Source organism: Colossoma macropomum, unplaced genomic scaffold (assembly GCF_904425465.1).
Source record: "Colossoma macropomum unplaced genomic scaffold, Colossoma_macropomum, whole genome shotgun sequence".
NCBI classification, from domain to species: domain Eukaryota; kingdom Metazoa; phylum Chordata; class Actinopteri; order Characiformes; family Serrasalmidae; genus Colossoma; species Colossoma macropomum.
The window spans coordinates 18,346,681-18,363,623 of NW_023494789.1; the positions used below are offsets into that span (position 1 = coordinate 18,346,681).

The following is a 16,943-nucleotide window of genomic DNA, read 5'->3' on the forward strand; positions in this document are numbered from 1 at the left end:
ACTAGCCTGAGAAATCTGGCTTCACAAACAAAAGATAGAGAAAAAGTTAGAAATTTAAAAGTTAGAAATTTAGGTGCAATATTTGATTCAACATTATCATTTAAATTTCATTCAGGAAACACAACATGAGTCAGGTCTTTCCTCACGCTGCTTGATGCTGAGAAACTGACCGATGCTTTTGTCTTTTCACTCCTAGACTACAGCAATGCACTGTTTATAAGATCAGCAAAAGCCACAATTGACCGATTGCAACATGTACATTAAGGAGACAACATATTATACCTGTTTTAGCATCATGGCCTTGGCTGCCTATTTCTTCTAGAATTGATTTTAAGTTTTTTTTTTTTTGTCTTGATGTTTTTCAAAGCTCTTAATGGATTAGCACCTGCATACATTTCAGAACGCCAGACAGAATGCGCTCCAAATCATGATTTAAAATCATCAAGTGCAGGCCTGCTAAAAGCTCCAAAAATGACGTACAAAAATCTGGTGAAACAGCTTTCTGACACTATGCATCAAAGCTTTACCATTACACTTTACCGTTAGATATTCGTCAGGCACCTACCACTAGCAATTTAAAAACACGTAGATACATTTTTGATTGGTAATGTATTTTTGTTGTTGTTTAATTGATAATATCTTAATCTTTTTTTGTTAAAATGGTCTTTTTTATATTTTCACTTTTTTTATTCTGTTAATTTTTATTTCCTATTTTTATTCTTATTTCTTAATAAACTACAACTAATCAGTAGTTGTGTTCTGTAGGACAGCATTGCATCTCTCAGCCATGTCACTTTAAAAGAATTTATGATTTTGTATCCTTTTTGTGTTTTCATTCAACAGTGTTCTCTCACTGCAATACCCAGCCTGCACTATGCAAATATGTGGTACAATAAGCATTGGGAATCCCCCTCACAGTGATAAACAAATCCTGACTGTTACCGTAGCCATTCATGTAGAATGAAGAGGAATATTTTTTTTTGACAAAATGTGGCTATTATATTTTAGATTATAGAACTCTTTATATCCAAAATTGTTACAAATAGACAAACAACATTTGATATTAAACCCATCAGTTGTAATTGCAGCAAAAGTAGTGACTTAACAGTAGTGAATAACAGAATAATTAGAAGTAATAAGAGCTTATGTAGTAGGCTGGTAATTCTTGTTGTACTGAAAGTAGTAGCACTAGTTGTTTTAGTAGCAGTGGTAAGTAATAACAGTGGTAATAACAGCAGACGTTGTAGTAGTAATAGCATTAAAAGTAGTAACTGAACTGATATTATTAGTATAGCCTGAAAGTGCCACAGCAAAGAAAAACTACAGTACCCAAAACTGTCTGCGCTATGGTGTACTCCACGCATGCGCATTACATCATCCCCTTTCACAAAGTAGCAGAAGAAGCTTAGGAAAGGGAGTCTCCTTGGTAAGACGTCAAAGTAGAAATATTCCGATTAAATTCGGTGTCAGACGTCTTGCATGGACGGAAGGAAATATTACGACCCTGAACAAATCCAGGGTGGGCCTGCAGGAAGGACTTCGCTAACAGACAGCCAGAGAGAGGTGTGATTGAGGGAGCAGATATAGGCTTTTAGCCTGTGTTTCTGTGGGGGGTACGGTCCAGAAAATAGGGAAAAAGTGAACCAAGAGGAAGACAAACCGCTCCAGTCCGGAGGGGAAGGGCTGCGTGAGCTCCAGCTCGGTGTGTCCGGCCGCCATGGCTCATCTACGGGGCATCGGGAACCAGGTAAGTCCGGCGGGTCGTGTTTGCTATCAGCTGGGTAAAAGATGGACAGACTACGCTGGGTAGATGTGTAAGCTCTTAGACCACTTCTGACTTTCGAAAACAAGCCTTCATTTTCTCTCAGAGACGGAAAATATGGTTTAAACTTGTGAAAAGGTACCTATGCCAAACTGGGTGTGAAGACAGTCTTTGTGGAGGAAGAAAGACATTTAGTGAGGCCAGGGCCATTTTAGAGCTTAGTTTACCTTAGCAAAGCTTACTGACCTGTAAAAGCTCAACATCTACAAAAGCTGTGATAAACTCTTCCTCAAAACAGTCTATCACTGTAGATCTAATCTAGGTGTTTATGGTGAACACCGCTAGGAAAAATAATGGAAGCATGTGGCCCAGTAGGCTGTCTTTTCTCAGGGATAAATGTCAGTTAAAGAGCCCATATTGTGTAAAAGGGAATTTTTGCACTGTTTTGAGTTCGAGTTTAATGTGGTACAGTGTTAAAATTTCAAAGCATACTATTCACTCCTCAGTTCAAAACGGCCTGTTTTACATTCATTATGGTTGTGGTGTCACAAAAACTAAATAATTTTCGTATAACCACCTATTCAGCCTACAGCAGTTTAGCTCCGCCCATTCATGTTGAAGTTATAAGAAGCATTTCAGTCTGGTCTGGTTTTGGATGACGCACAAAACCAGACAACCAATCTGAAGTCATTTACATGTATTAGTCTTATAGGCACAGTAACAAAAACAGCCTGTGTAATTTTAAGGGATAAAGAGAAATTGTAAACATTTCTCATAACATCATTTTTAATCTATAAACCCACCTAAACTTTAAGTGTCTCTCAGAAAATGGATATATAGGATATGGGCCCTGTTCTCTGTTATAATGTTAAAATAATTAAGTGAATAGTTGATTTTTCCAGGTTTGCCAAAGTTCTTGTAAAGGGTGTTGTGAACTAAATAAAGTTCATTTTTTGGCACAATAATCAAAACTGGACAAACTTATGAATATGTTTTTTCAGAACTAATCCAGAATAATGTGTGCAAGCTTTGTTTTCCCCAGTGTGCAATCAGAAGCAACTGATAAATTATACATTTTGAAATTTAGGATTAATTTTAGCTCAGTAAGAACTGTGTGACCCAGAAGCACACTGACTACATATTACTGGATGTTAATCTCATATCCTGAGAATGAGCATCATGCTCCAGGATCCCACCCTAAGGATACAGAGGTTTGAAGGCCAGGCAGCTCCAGACCAGTAAGCAACACTGATGCAGGTGTGAACAAGTCAGCGAGAACATACCATCCAATACAGTACTGACTTGGTTCCCTCGAGCAAGGTTACTCAAGCACCCAGATCGCAGAAGCTCCTAATCTACTGATGACTGTCAGCTGCAAGAGTAGATTTGTTTAAAAATGGTATAAAATCCAATGAGCCCCCCCTGCTATAATCTGTCTATGAAGTCTGATTTATAAAAATACGTGGTTAGTGAATACAGCATGCTCTGCTGGACCACTGATAAATTTTTAGCATATAAAAATTTTTTTGCTAATGTATTTTTTTGACTAATCAAATGAATGATGGTTTGCACAGGTGAGTCTTGTTCAGGAGTAATTACCAAAACCAACATGAGTGGGTTATTTTTTGATTTTGTGTGAAGTTATACACAGTTTGTGCTGGGTTATGCACAATGAGAATCTGCCAAGATTGGAATCAGGAGATTTTTGATCAAAACATGAAATTGGGTAGTTTATTGTTTTTATTTTGGAAGATCTGCGCTGCAGTTTTATTTAAGTAAACAGCATGAGGCAGATAAGTGCACCCGTGCTGTATTTGAATGCTGCTGCTGCACTTATAAAAAATGTTGTAGTATAATTATATGACTCAATGTGTTATTTATAAGAATAATATTGTTTTATTGCAAATTTGGCTAATAAAATTTACTGGAAACATGTAATGTGTTTATTTACCCCACACATTGTGAGTTTTGGTTTTAAAAAAATCGGCTAGTAAAAATTATTCAAAACAAGAAATGAGCCATTGGCCATTGGTGTATCTCTAAATAAGACTAGTCATTTTTTTTAAAGAAAAGTGTCAACAAAAACAGAGAGGGATATGTTTCAAGGGGAACAGCTTCATAAATGTTATTATTTCATGTACTGATCAGAAAATCTGAACTGAAAAATAATGAATAATTACAGCACACTGTGTTCTCAAAATGACTACAGAAGTCAGTTTAGATGGGATTTATAATCAAATACACACTTGGACCATAGAGAACTTCACATGAGGAGAAACTCAGTCTTTTTTCTCAGTTATTTGTTTATTTGGGCCAGTTTCTGGTATTTCCTTTATTTCCCCAACCATGTAATTAGTGATTCAATATTAATATTAATTAATATTATTAGCTGTGAGTCAGCAGTTAATCAAATTTAGTTTATGTGAATGCAAGGCATGTCTCCCTTTGTGTGCTCCGTAACAACAACAATGTTGTGTTTTATTGATATGCAGGCCTAGTTTAGCCTTCTTACTATGCCATTGGGATAATAAGCATGTAATTAGGTCTTTGAGATTAGAAGATAGGTCAGCACATTGGCTCTTTGCCACAAAATGAGACACATCCAAAGATTAGATTGGCTTGGACTAATCATACAGAATACTGATGAGCGTCGCAATATGGCAACTAACAATATATCCAGAACTGTTTAACATTTTAAAGGAAAAACAGGGCATTTCATCAGTTCATGATTCATTACAGTGTAATGGCCACTGTTGGACACTAGAGTGACATAGGAAATATCAGCTGAATAAATGTTTAAATGTGTTTGTTTTCATCACGCCCTTTTACAAAAAGTCAGATGATCACGTTTTAATGAATGAGGAAATCTCTTCATTCTACTGATAGCATGGCACTTTAACTGTTGGCAAGATCTTATCTACTGAACTTTGAGACAGGGCTGAGGAGTGGTGCTGGTTCTTGGATTTGATAATGCAACGTCCACAATGTCTTGAGTGATTCATCGTTCCTGAAATACAAAAGGCAGAAGTGTCCAGTTCCACAAAGATGCTTATTTATACTTCAGACAGACAACAGAATAGCTGACTAATATATGGATTGCATTAAAAACTTCAGTAGGTTTTTCCATTGTTTACCACATGAATTCCTATTAGCTCTGAATTAGCATAAGTGCAGTGAAATCATTGATGGTAGCTCTGGGTGAACCTGTTGCTTGGTAACTGCCAGTTAAAATTTTGAAACTGGGGACAACACATGGAGTGGTGTCCACATCGGGGCTAAGAGGGGTAAGTTTTCGGCAACAGTGATACGCTGTTACTTTGCATGGTTGGTGTCTTTTTGAGCTTTTTTATGCAAGTTAGTTTTATTTCTTTTTAATAGTAATTAAAGATCCTTTGTTTGTCTGTTTATTCTGATCAGAACACTCGCCTGGATCCTGAGCAGTACTTCACCAAGCTAGAGCGCATCGGTAAAGGCTCCTTTGGAGAAGTTTACAAGGGAATTAACAACCGCACAAAGGAGGTGGTGGCTATTAAAATCATTGACCTGGAAGAAGCGGAAGATGAGATAGAAGACATTCAGCAGGAGATCACGGTTCTCAGCCAATGTGACAGTCCGTTTGTGACTAAATACTTTGGCTCCTACCTTAAGGTGTGTGGAATAATTATTTATACTTTTACTTTTATTGTAATACCCATAATATCACCTTAATCTAGCCTCTTACAGCACTGTGTCCATCTGCTGTCTGAAAAAAGGCTTTTATTCTACTTAGACACTTGGAATGGCATCACATCGCATTCCTGGAGGGTTTCAGCACTGCTGAGCTCAGTGTTTTCTCTGCTCTGACACGCCTGATTCAGCTGATGAAAGGCTTTATAGTTGATGAGTTATTTCAAGTGTGCTATATCATGGGGAACGCTAAAATCCACAGAGCTATGCATTCTCACATGGGGGTGGGTGTCATGCTTGTATGTTATTGTAATTGTGATATTCTGTTTTGAGCAGACTGCGGGTATCGCAGGGCAGGTATTAAGATTTAGACTAATTGACCGTTTGCCAAATAATGATTGACATTCCTTTCAGCCAGTCACAACCACAGCCAATCTTTAAAGGTAAATATCAATGTATACATACAGATGTCATTTTTTCTGTTGTTTCATTACCTTTTGCCAAAAGACATTAGATCATCTGGAAGGACAGCTTTTTTAGCTCAAACCTCCTCCTGATTAGGCATAAAAATCTGTAAAACCTACCACTTTAACGTCTAGTTGCTGAAAGATTTCCCAGGTTTGAGCATTATTTCCAGCATCCTTTTTTATTTAAATTGGTTTGCATTCATATTTTATTAATTCTCAAACATGTATGTCTCCAGTGAACACCTTGTAAATTTCAATACTAAAATGTTTTCAGATGTACCCCTCTGTGTGCTTCTAAATTTTCCTTCGTGCTACTGAACCTTTGGTACCACTTTACCATAAGACTATCCTGATAAATGGTTAAAGAATAGTTTACTAGTTTTTAAGTTTTGCTGGTACATTGTATCTGCTGCGACTTGTTAGCGTACCTCAGAAAAAGTGAATATTGATATACGTCTTGAAGATGATAGCAGGATTACAATTTTTAAACAAGCGCATTTGCTTGTTGTTGTGGATGTTAACTTGTCAGTTGTGTGTACTTACAGGGCACGAAACTATGGATCATCATGGAGTATTTGGGTGGTGGCTCAGCTCTAGACATGGTGAGTATCGACTGTGCTTACATTAAAGATATTTGCAAAATATACATTAAACTACCCAGATAGCAAACTGTGATTGAAACAGTGTTTGATATTGGGCCATACCACTGAAATAATGTAGATCTCTGATGTATCTGCTGTATTAGCCTTTGATTCAGTGCTGGAAAATGAACCGCGTTGAACACTGATCCAGCACTGCTTCAACGGCACTCACTGATAGTCGCATAGCTGTTGTTTTACGTCAGTACTGATGTTAATTTAATGTCGAAACAGTTTTTACTCTGATTCTGTAACGTTGATTCAATTTTTAGTCCACAAAAAGTAATTCCCCTTACTTACGCTTCTAGACATTTAGCAGACACTTTAATCCAGAGCAATTTACAGTGGTCGGCAAGTTCAGTGTTTGAACCATTACCAGACTTATTACTGTGTGGTGGTGCTGCCCGGATGTGGCTGAACTCTCTAGCCTTCTGTATGCAGGGCAACTGCATTACCCACTGTACCATAGTTTACACCACTGTCAGATGGCTACAAGATCCTGTGTTGCGAATCGCAATTCTATCAACTCGCATTGACCACAAGAACACAATCTTATAATGTGGTTTTATAGGCAAATGAAAGAGATTAAAGCAGTTACCCTGCCTGAAGAAGTTTGATCCCTGTCTAGGCAGCACCACTGTATGAGAATAAAAGTCCTTGAGTAAGTCTCCAAATGCCGCACTCGCCTACTGCAGTAAATTGCTCTGAATTAGAGTGGCTTTTAATGGCTACAAATAGACATAAGTTGTTGTATTTTGCAAATACTGAACTGAATTTACTCTGCTTTGAATGAATCAACATCAGTAGCAACATTAGATCAGCATCTATTCAGCCATCAGTGAGTGCTGTCTTCACAGCAGTGGATCAGTGTTCAACATGGTTGATTTAATGGTGTTGAGTCATTGGCCAGTACAACAAGTAAAATCGATACAAACTCAACATCAGATCTACACCAATTAAGTAAATGATGTTGATGAAAAATTGATGTTGATTGTTGCCCAACATCAAAACAGCATTGTTACATTCACATTTTGCTGTCTGAATACTGAAACCTTTGTCTCACATATTTTGTCCTACAAATGTTTTGTAATGTAGGGACAATATAACCAAAGTTTGCAGAATAATGTGAGATTTCTGGGGGCGGCACGGTGGCGCAGTGGGTAGCGCTGTCGCCTCACAGCAAGAATGGCCTGGGTTCGATTCCCGGCCAGGTGACCAGGGTCATTTCTGTGAGGAGTTTGCATGTTCTCCCCGTGTCTGCGTGGGGTTTCCTCCGGGTGCTCCGGTTTCCTCCCACAGTCCAAGAACAGGCAGTCAGGCCAATTGGACATGCTAAAATTGCCTCTAGGTGTGAGTGTGTGAATGTGTATGTCTGTCTGCCTGCCCTGTGATGGACTGGCGACCTGTCCAGGGTGTGTCCTGCCTTCTGCCCAGTGACAGCTGGGATGGGCTCCAGCACCCCACTGCGACCCAGAAGGATAAGCGGTTTAGATTATGTATGTATGTGAGATTTCTTTGTGTTGTGTCTGGTTAGCTCAAGCCAGGGCCGCTGGAGGAGGCCTACATCGCCACCATCCTCAGAGAGATCCTCAAAGGACTGGACTACCTACACTCAGAGAGGAAGATTCACAGAGACATTAAAGGTCAGGATCTAAATAGCATCTGTATTACAACTCAGCAAAGCCCTGCAGAGTCTAAAGGCTAACATGTAAAATCTGGATGCTACATTTCTGATTGAAATTTTGAAACTGTCAAGGATTATTTAAGTAAATCACACTGAGGAAACAAAGTGTAAGTGTCTCTGTCTCATCCAAATCATAAGGCAGTAGTTTGATTTATACAGTTTTCCCCAAATATATTCAGCCTTCTTTAGTTGTACACTGGAGCTACTGGAACCATCTACCTCAGCAAGTAGCATTGTGCAAACTCTGTCTGAATCATCACACAGTTGCCTCAAACTGTGAGGAGTTGTTAAGTCATATGAATAGTCTTGCTTATGTGGTTTCTGACGCTGTATGAAATGATATCTATATAATACATAGCTAAAAAACTGAAGTAGCAGCCATAATTAAGCTGTCTATTTTGGTAAATGGCAGTAGGACATATGACAAGATTTATTGTAATAAATTGTGATAAATTACATCCCATATATTAAGGATATCATCAGTAATTGAAGAACAAAGAAGAACTGGATGTTCCATTAAAAAAAAAAAACATAATTAGACCTATTTCATTAAATTTAGTGCATCCTGAAAAAATCATTATACTAGTTCTTTTCATAGTATTTTTATGTAACATTGTACTGGGGCTTGTTTGTCCTTAAGTATCATGACATATTTTTGTCATATCGCCCTCCCCTAGACGACAGTATGTCATACAGGGTCAGAAACCACATAAGAAGTCTATTGGAGATTACTTAGTGGTTCTTTGTGGTTTGAGGCATGTCTATGATGATTTAGGCATACAGTTTGTATGATGCTAATTGGTGGACTATAAGCTTTCATTACTTGTTCATTATATTAGCCTTGTAGCTCTAGTGCAGAACTAAAGAACGAAACTTCAGTCAACAAATGTGTGTTGACTGATCGACTGTGTTTCAAATAAAATTTTAGGGAAAACTGAGTACATTTGAACTCGTGTCGAACTATTCCTTTAAAGATTATAGACCAGTTATGACTTTTGTCTGATCACTACACATCTTTACATCCAACAGCTGCCAATGTTCTACTGTCGGAGCACGGAGAGGTAAAGCTAGCAGACTTTGGTGTGGCAGGCCAGTTAACAGACACGCAGATCAAGAGGAACACGTTTGTGGGTACTCCGTTCTGGATGGCTCCGGAGGTCATTAAGCAGTCTGCATATGATTTCAAGGTACTAGGTCTTTGTCTGTTCCCCCTCACTAGTTCTTCAGTCCAACAGGTGTCATGTTCAAGTCTACAAGTCAAGTTACAAATCAACATCTGTTAAGTGCTGCTTAAGTACTGAACACTTTCTGTTCTGTCATGAAAATAATCCTAATGAAATATTTAGAAACAGACAGATGGTAAGGGCCCTCAACGCTCTCTTTTCTCTCTTTCGTTCTTCCTTGTCCTTGTTTCCGTGTCCCAGGCTGACATCTGGTCCTTGGGTATTACGGCCATAGAGCTGGCCAAAGGGGAGCCCCCAAACTCAGACCTGCACCCCATGAGGGTCCTGTTTCTCATCCCTAAGAACAACCCCCCCACCCTGGAGGGTTCCTACAGCAAGGCCTTCAAGGAGTTTGTGGAAGCTTGTCTCAATAAAGACCCACGATTTGTGAGTGGCCATGTCCTAAATTAAAAACTGTGGATCTGTTAAATCTAGTATGTTGAGATTAATGGTTAAGAGGCCTATCCTACATTTACAATCTCTCTTTATCCCTAAGAATTAAACAGGCTGTTTATGCCACTGTGCCTTTAAGGCTGATATATATTTGCATGCAAATGTTTGAATACCCCTGGTCAAATTACATGTTTTGTTATTTTTCTAAGTAAAAATAAGTTCACAGTTAAATGTAGTATTTTTCTGCAAATTTTAGTAAACACATTTAACATATTAATTTGACATATTTATTCTAAAAAAATAAACATAAAATATAAAATAAACCATAACTTTTGCACAGGCCACATTAACAGGAGGCATACATTAAAATATGCAGACCTGTATTCTCTGTAAAAGAAGTGTTAACTTATTTTCACTTAGAAATTCAATCTTCTGATTGGCTGCACAGTATTGTGTCATTCAAAAAAGCAGTCCAGATTGAAACACTCTTTATAACTTCAACATAAATGGACAATACTAAACTGCTGAAGGCTGAGTGTGAGGTGTAAATGTGTTGGTTTTTGTGACTTCACCAAAATAGCTAATTCAACTCTGTTTTCACAGCCTAATTTAGATATATGAACCATGCAAACTGGGGAGTTAGTGGTTTATTTTACGCGTAGCATTAAACTCTTTTATTTAAAAGAACTGAGTTTTTCTTCATATGGCCCCTTTAAACTAAATAAATTTTACAGTACATACTAGCAAAGTCATGTTTTGCCATAGATCTTATATGTTTATTTTCAGCTATGTGGAGTTATCATATTGCATTATAATCATTCCTTTGATTGGATTTATCTGAACAACTTCACCCATTTCACGTATTAAATAACACAATCTAAATGCTGCCCTCACATCTTTTCAAATGAAAAGAAAACGATCTAACAAAGCTGAAAAATTGTGGAATTTTGTCATGAACTATCATTATGAGAAAGCAAATGAATAGGAATAAGAGTAGACCTCCATTTCCATGGGACTACTCAGATTGAACAAATGATTCTGACACCAAAAATAATGTTAGAAATAATCACTGCTTCTTTTTTACACATTGTAAAATGCTAGAATGTGTATTTTGTAAATTTAAGCCCGTGTCAGTATGTGGGCCTATGTAAAGAGGCTGTGTTTATTTGTCTTGTGCAGCAGTGTCCGCTCAAACTGAGAGAAATTCACCTCTCACTGTCATTCAATGAGATAACACCGTGACATTCTCTGCAGAGACCAACAGCCAAAGAGCTGCTGAAACATAAATTCATCACTCGCTACACCAAGAAAACATCCTACTTAGCTGAGCTGATTGACCGCTACCGCCGCTGGAAGTCTGAGGGTCATGGAGATGAGTCCAGCTCTGACGACTCTGACATGTATGTGACTATATACACATCTTTACACGTCTTCATCACTCTTCATACCTGTCTTTAGAGAGGCACACTGATAGCTGGATGATACCTTCACACAGGCAGTCAGGATTGTCTGTAGTCCCCAGTGTAACCTCTTCTATGTGTCATTGTGTGTGTATTTTGTCTCAGGGATGGAGAGGGGGATGACAGAGATCAGTGTCCTATGTGGACATTCCCCCCAACTGTAAGACCCACTTCTATGAACAAGCTACAGCGAGGCCTCAACCATACAGACAATAAGGTGAGTCTGGGCACCTTCATCTGCCAGTAGAGGTATAAAAATTAGAGGCACTGATCCGATACTATGGTAACGAGCTAAAATCAGCAGAAAATGCTGAATTAGTTCAGAAAAAAAATGTATCTGGCCCAATCCTGTAAAAAATCTAACCTAAAATACCGCACTCATCACTTCATACAACATTCATGTTAGTTGTGTATGTCTGCCTGTGGGCCTGTAGAGTATTTGTGTAGTTTAAGGTGATAGCCTACCTTATAGGTTGATGTTCAGTGAAAAATGGCTCATTTTAAAACTTAGGAGTTCCTAAAGAATCAGAATGGTATCTCTAATAAAATTATATACATCACAGAGTATCACTCACTGCATTAACTTTATCAATTTTGGAACATTATAATAATATAATATACTGAATAAGCCTTTACCCTCCCAGGTTAGTTGCTACTGTGTGATGGAGAGGATCTAGCTAGTGGGAGGAACAAAAACTAAACTAGGAGACCACCACACAAAAAAAGAAAAGCAAGCAAAGTCAAATTGAATCATGATGAAATCTGAGATTTTGTAAGGCATTTCCTAAATAATCATAATCTATGTGAAAGATTGATAACCCTATCTGGCAGCATTTGTCCTATTGTTTGACAGGCCACTTCACATTATTCCTCATCAAGCTTTTGTCATTGCTTTGATTACAGACAACAGATGCGATGAAGAGGCAGCCAAAGTCACCGTCTCTCACAACACTCCTCATGCCCATCTTTAGAGAGGTAAACTGATAGCTGGATCAAATCTCAAAACCAGATACTTGAGCATAAAAAACACACTGCAAAACCTGATTCTCTTCTGTTACTTTAGATAGGGAATATATTCATATATGTATAGCAGATAAATTAAGACAGTTCAAGTCAATGGAAAAATAAGGTTATTCTGTATTATTAATATTATCCATTAACTATTTGAGTGACCTAGCTTTTGCAGTCTGACTGCGTGGTACCAGCAGTCCTGATACTGAGCCATTTCTGTGCTTGACGTGTAGTTAAAGGAGAAGCGGCGTGTGAGTGGAAGCAGTGTCAGTGCATTAGAGGAGCTGGAGAACGCCTTCAGTCTGGCTGAGGAGTCGAGTCCAGGAATCTCAGACCGTTTACTCACTAACGTGATGGAGAGAGTGTGCAGGTAAGAGAATGCATTTTTAAATGAAAATTTTTAAATGAAAAGTGATAACAATGCTTGAGCAAATTGATTTTAGATGGAGAAAACTTATATAAGTGTGTTTGTGTGTGTGTGTGTATGTATGTATATGTTACACACAGATGTATGCAAAAGTTTGGGCTCCCCTGGTTAAATAATATGTTTTATAGATTTTTTAAGTGAAAATACATCCTCTACAGGGAACACTTCTACATATTTTAATGCACAATTACTCTTTATTTACCATATTTAACATATTACAAAAAATATATTTATTTTATATTTGAGGTATGTTAAACTGTGTTAACAATTTTAATAAAAATAACATTTATTTTCACTTAGAAAATCAACAAAACATGTAATTTGACCAGAGGTGTTCAAACTTTTGCATACGACTGTATATATACATACATCCACACACTGAATTGTGAGTTTATGAGGTACACCATTTTTTAAACATTGTGTGCACTTAATAGCCACATTATTAGACACACATCCCTTGTCCTTCATCACTGGCCTTTTTTTGGTGGCAGAGAGAGATGCACAAATCATGAAATATCATCGATTCATCGATTGGTTCTTTTTTTGCATTTTTTTTAACCTTAAGCTCATGCTGTGTGGGTTAAATGAACACATAAAACGTGTTGGCACATTTTCAGTACTTTCAACATAAATAACATAATTGAATATTTAATGAGCCATTTTAAATTATTTAAATAACAAAGTGGTACATTGAACATTTAGGGGGGGCTGTCTGACTCATGCATCATTATACTACAACATTCCATTATAGGGGTAACAAATATTTAAATGCTGTGCGTGTCTTTATCTACCTCATATTATGGCTTAAAATTCCATCACAGAATGGCCAGAATTGTTTGGCTGATTGTGTGTTTCAACGTTGTATACATGGCATAAATGCCTTGGTAAGAAATGTATAAAATTAGTGATGAGACCACATGCCCAGACAGTGAGCATCGGAGTACTGGTTAGTTGTTCTCAACCCAGCTGTCATAGGGAAGTGGTTAAAACCCCAGCTACTCTGTGCATAGTCAGAGATTCAAGGAGTTACATTCAGTAACTGTATACCTACAGTGCACCTCTGTGGTAAAAGCTGGTAGCAGTATGATGGTATAGAGGTGTTTTGTGTTTCTTCCTAATTAACAGCTGCATTTGATGTTGTCCCTGCAGGTTTACGCTCAATGGGAACACCACACCCCCAAAGCGATAAAATCCCACTGACTGCTGGGGGACCGCCTCCATTCTCCCTGGGAGGACCATCTGGATCAGGCCATCCTCGCCCATGTTCCGCTTCATGATCTATTTTCCATCTCCACATATAAGAGCCTTGGACCTTTAATACAATCAATGGCACTCATCTTTTAATTTCAGCATACGATCTGATATTTTTTTTATTGTCTTCTTTATGAAATATTGACTTTTTCAACTGAAAGAAATTCAAGCTCTGTGTATTCCAGGAAGTGATATGAGGCTTCATTATATTCAATAAACTGCACAGATGCAAAAATATAGAGGTAGTTTTTCTCTTTTCCTAGAGATGAAAGAAAAGGCTGAAACACTCCATGCAGTCATCAACCATTATAGGAAATGAAGAGATTAAATTTCAAGCTGAGAACACCACTAATACCAGTTCCATTTTATTTGTTACCATTTCAAAGTAATGACATGGAATTAACTACATGAATGGTGTACAGGAGCATAGCTCCAGCAACATGCTACACAATAAATAAAACAGGTGGAATACAGTAAGAGGAGTGGATTTCGTAGTGTACCCTTGTCATTCAGATTTCCTCTGAATGACAGAAGTGACTTAGAGCTTCGGAAAAGCTCCCCTGTTTAAGTCTCAGAGGGACAGGCAAAGAAATAGAAAAGCATCAGACATAAATTCCAGTCTTTGTAAGAAATGTTTAAAATGAGTGAAGAGACCACATGCCCAGACAGTGAGCATCCCAGTACTGGTCAATTAAAACCAGTGGCAGTTCAGGGCTCATATTGAGATGTGTATAGTATCTGCTTACTTATTGAAGAGCATACATATAGTATTGATTAATACCTGGCCGAAATACCCCAGCCAAGGTTTTCAGTCTTATGTGAGACTTTTTTAGGTCTTTGGTTGGACCCAGTACAGCATATTCATTGAATCAATGAACCAGCCTAGCACAGACTATGATCCATTTAATGTTATACATCAAATCTCCCAAATAATATAGTTAAGTTACAGTTCAGCCCAGCCCATAGTAAGTAAACATAGCATGGCTATAATCAAAACCTCAAAAGCTCTGAGCTTTTGCTTCACCGTATGAGAAACACCAAATATTCAAATAAAGTAACTGGCCTTGCAATAACATGATTTAGTAACACAGGCTGTAGCATAATCTGTAAATATACATCTTGCTTTGACCTATCAAAGGGAATAAAGTGAACCAGTTGACGTTTTCTGATAATAACAACCTTTTTGGTTTTATCTCACAAATACTGAAGTAATTCTAGCATAAATGAGAGAAGTAAAAGCCCCACATGACCCATCTTCAGAATCAGGGTACAGGAGAAGTCAAAGTGGTCAACTGACCTAGAAATGTGTTTTGTAAGAATCCAGAGTTAAGTATACTCTTCCTGACTAAAGGCAATAAGTGGCAGAACCTGCATTCATTAATAGACCGTGTGCGTACCATAGAAACAGACTCCCTCTTGTGGTTGAATGAAGTTCTCTTTTCTCCCTTTCTAACTGTGGTAAGACAAATATTAAGAGATGAGCGTTGTGCATTAAAGCATTATCAGTAATCCTCAAACACAATTTTGTTAGATATTCTCCGGTCAGCCTTTGATAATTAAAAAAAATCTCAGTATGTTTCAGATTTACAAATCAAAGCAGTGTAATATGTAGCTGTTAATCAAGTAGGTATTTTTGAAAATGTAGAGAGTAACAGTTACATGATAATTTCACTGAATTGCCAACGTCATCTTACTGTGGTCTTTAGAGAAAGCAAAGCCCACTGCATATACACTATATAGACTTCAGAGCACTTTCTTCCAGCACTCACTTCTGTGGCTACAACAAACACTTGAAAACCTGTTATTCTGTCACCCACCTCTGCTATCACCCTTCAATGGACACCACCACTCTTATGCTTCATTAGATTTTCTTAAAGGTTAAAAAAGAGGGTAATGGGCATATTCCCAAGTCGTTTCATCTTACAAGCACCAACGTCCAGAGCTCCCGCCAAAGTATCCTCTGGCCCACATTACTGCGGTTTTGCATCTTCCAGACACGCACATGCAGCTGCGCCCGCATCAGCCTTTCCACTTACTCTACCATCCAAGACTTAATTCAGCCCCTCTCCAGTCCGTTATTCTTTCCAGCAATGTCCTGTAACTGTTCTCCCAATAAAAAAAGCCAGTTTGACATTGATTTTATTCAAAACAAGCATGTGCTTCGACAACACAGTCCATTCAAGGAGCTCTCATTCAATGAAAATGTGAGACAACACTGTCTGGTAGTGTCGAAGCTGGAGAAAGCTCCATGTTTTGAGATGAAGGTCTGGCAGTTTTTCTGAAATGCGACCACAGAAATGGTAGGAGGAGCACATAAGCCTAAATACAAAAATAATACCCACATGTGGTTTTATTACAGTTCTAGAAAACTACGCAGAACGTGGTGTAACTTCAACTAAATGTTGAAAAAGGAGTTAAAGCCTCAGGCAAAGAAAAAATAAAAGAAGGCTCCTTAGAGTTCTTAGATAGTCTTCTTCAGGTCAGATGTTACAATGGGCACCTCCTATTCCAGAGATATGCAAAGATCTCAGGAGTCAGTAATACAGAACCAAGATGATGGTAGTGGAAGCTGTGAAACAGAAGATTAAATAAAATAATGCCGTATAATCCTGGCAGTCTGCAGGGCCCAGCCCCCAGCTCCAGGAGGAAAGTCAGCCTTAGCTCCTCCTTGTTCAGTTCCCGTTCATCTCTCCTGGGCCTTTGGGGATGAGTAGACTGACCCGCCCTGCAGCACTGGCTGCACTTTTTATCACTTCCATCCATCTGCACACACAAACACAAACCACAACAGTCATTATGTGCTACTTTGCTTTCAAATATTTACATGATTTAGATCTGAACATGATTTACATATCTTTGCTGCCATAAGGAAAAACTTTTTAATTTTTCTACCTCATTTTAAAACAGCAGCTTCTCTTTAGACCTTGTGAACATTTCATGATGAACTGATCAATAGAAAAC

General features: G+C 38.1%; 2 protein-coding genes across 8 annotated transcripts in view; one reads left to right on the forward strand and one right to left on the reverse strand.

Moving 5' to 3' along the window:
* The first annotated feature begins 1,361 nt into the window (after positions 1 to 1,361).
* Positions 1,362 to 14,219, forward strand: stk25a (serine/threonine kinase 25a). Its single transcript, XM_036570419.1, has 11 exons — positions 1,362 to 1,747; positions 5,180 to 5,410; positions 6,441 to 6,497; positions 8,068 to 8,176; positions 9,247 to 9,404; positions 9,642 to 9,827; positions 11,088 to 11,233; positions 11,399 to 11,510; positions 12,197 to 12,268; positions 12,538 to 12,674; positions 13,881 to 14,219. Exons 1-11 carry the CDS (start codon positions 1,718 to 1,720, stop codon positions 13,918 to 13,920), a joined length of 1,278 nt encoding a protein of 425 aa, XP_036426312.1. The 5' UTR covers positions 1,362 to 1,717; the 3' UTR covers positions 13,921 to 14,219.
* A 112-nt stretch (positions 14,220 to 14,331) lies between these two features.
* farp2 (FERM, RhoGEF and pleckstrin domain protein 2) overlaps positions 14,332 to 16,943 on the reverse strand; it is a 69,773-nt gene continuing 67,161 nt past the window's right edge. For 4 of the 7 annotated variants that reach the window (XM_036570412.1, XM_036570414.1, XM_036570411.1 and 1 more), the window contains one exon: positions 16,655 to 16,745. In XM_036570412.1, the coding sequence (XP_036426305.1) occupies positions 16,655 to 16,745 (91 nt within the window). Of the gene's footprint in view, positions 16,746 to 16,943 lie in introns of all 7 variants that reach the window. The other 3 variants (XM_036570418.1, XM_036570415.1, XM_036570410.1) reach the window with 1 other exon arrangement.

Coding starts and splice junctions, on each gene's coding strand:
- stk25a (XM_036570419.1), top strand. CDS start 1,718: ATGGCTCATCTACGGGGCATCGGGAACCAG. Junction 9,405..9,641: donor AGTCTGCATATGATTTCAAG/GTACTAGGTCTT, acceptor TCCGTGTCCCAG/GCTGACATCTGGTCCTTGGG. Junction 12,675..13,880: donor GTGATGGAGAGAGTGTGCAG/GTAAGAGAATGC, acceptor TTGTCCCTGCAG/GTTTACGCTCAATGGGAACA.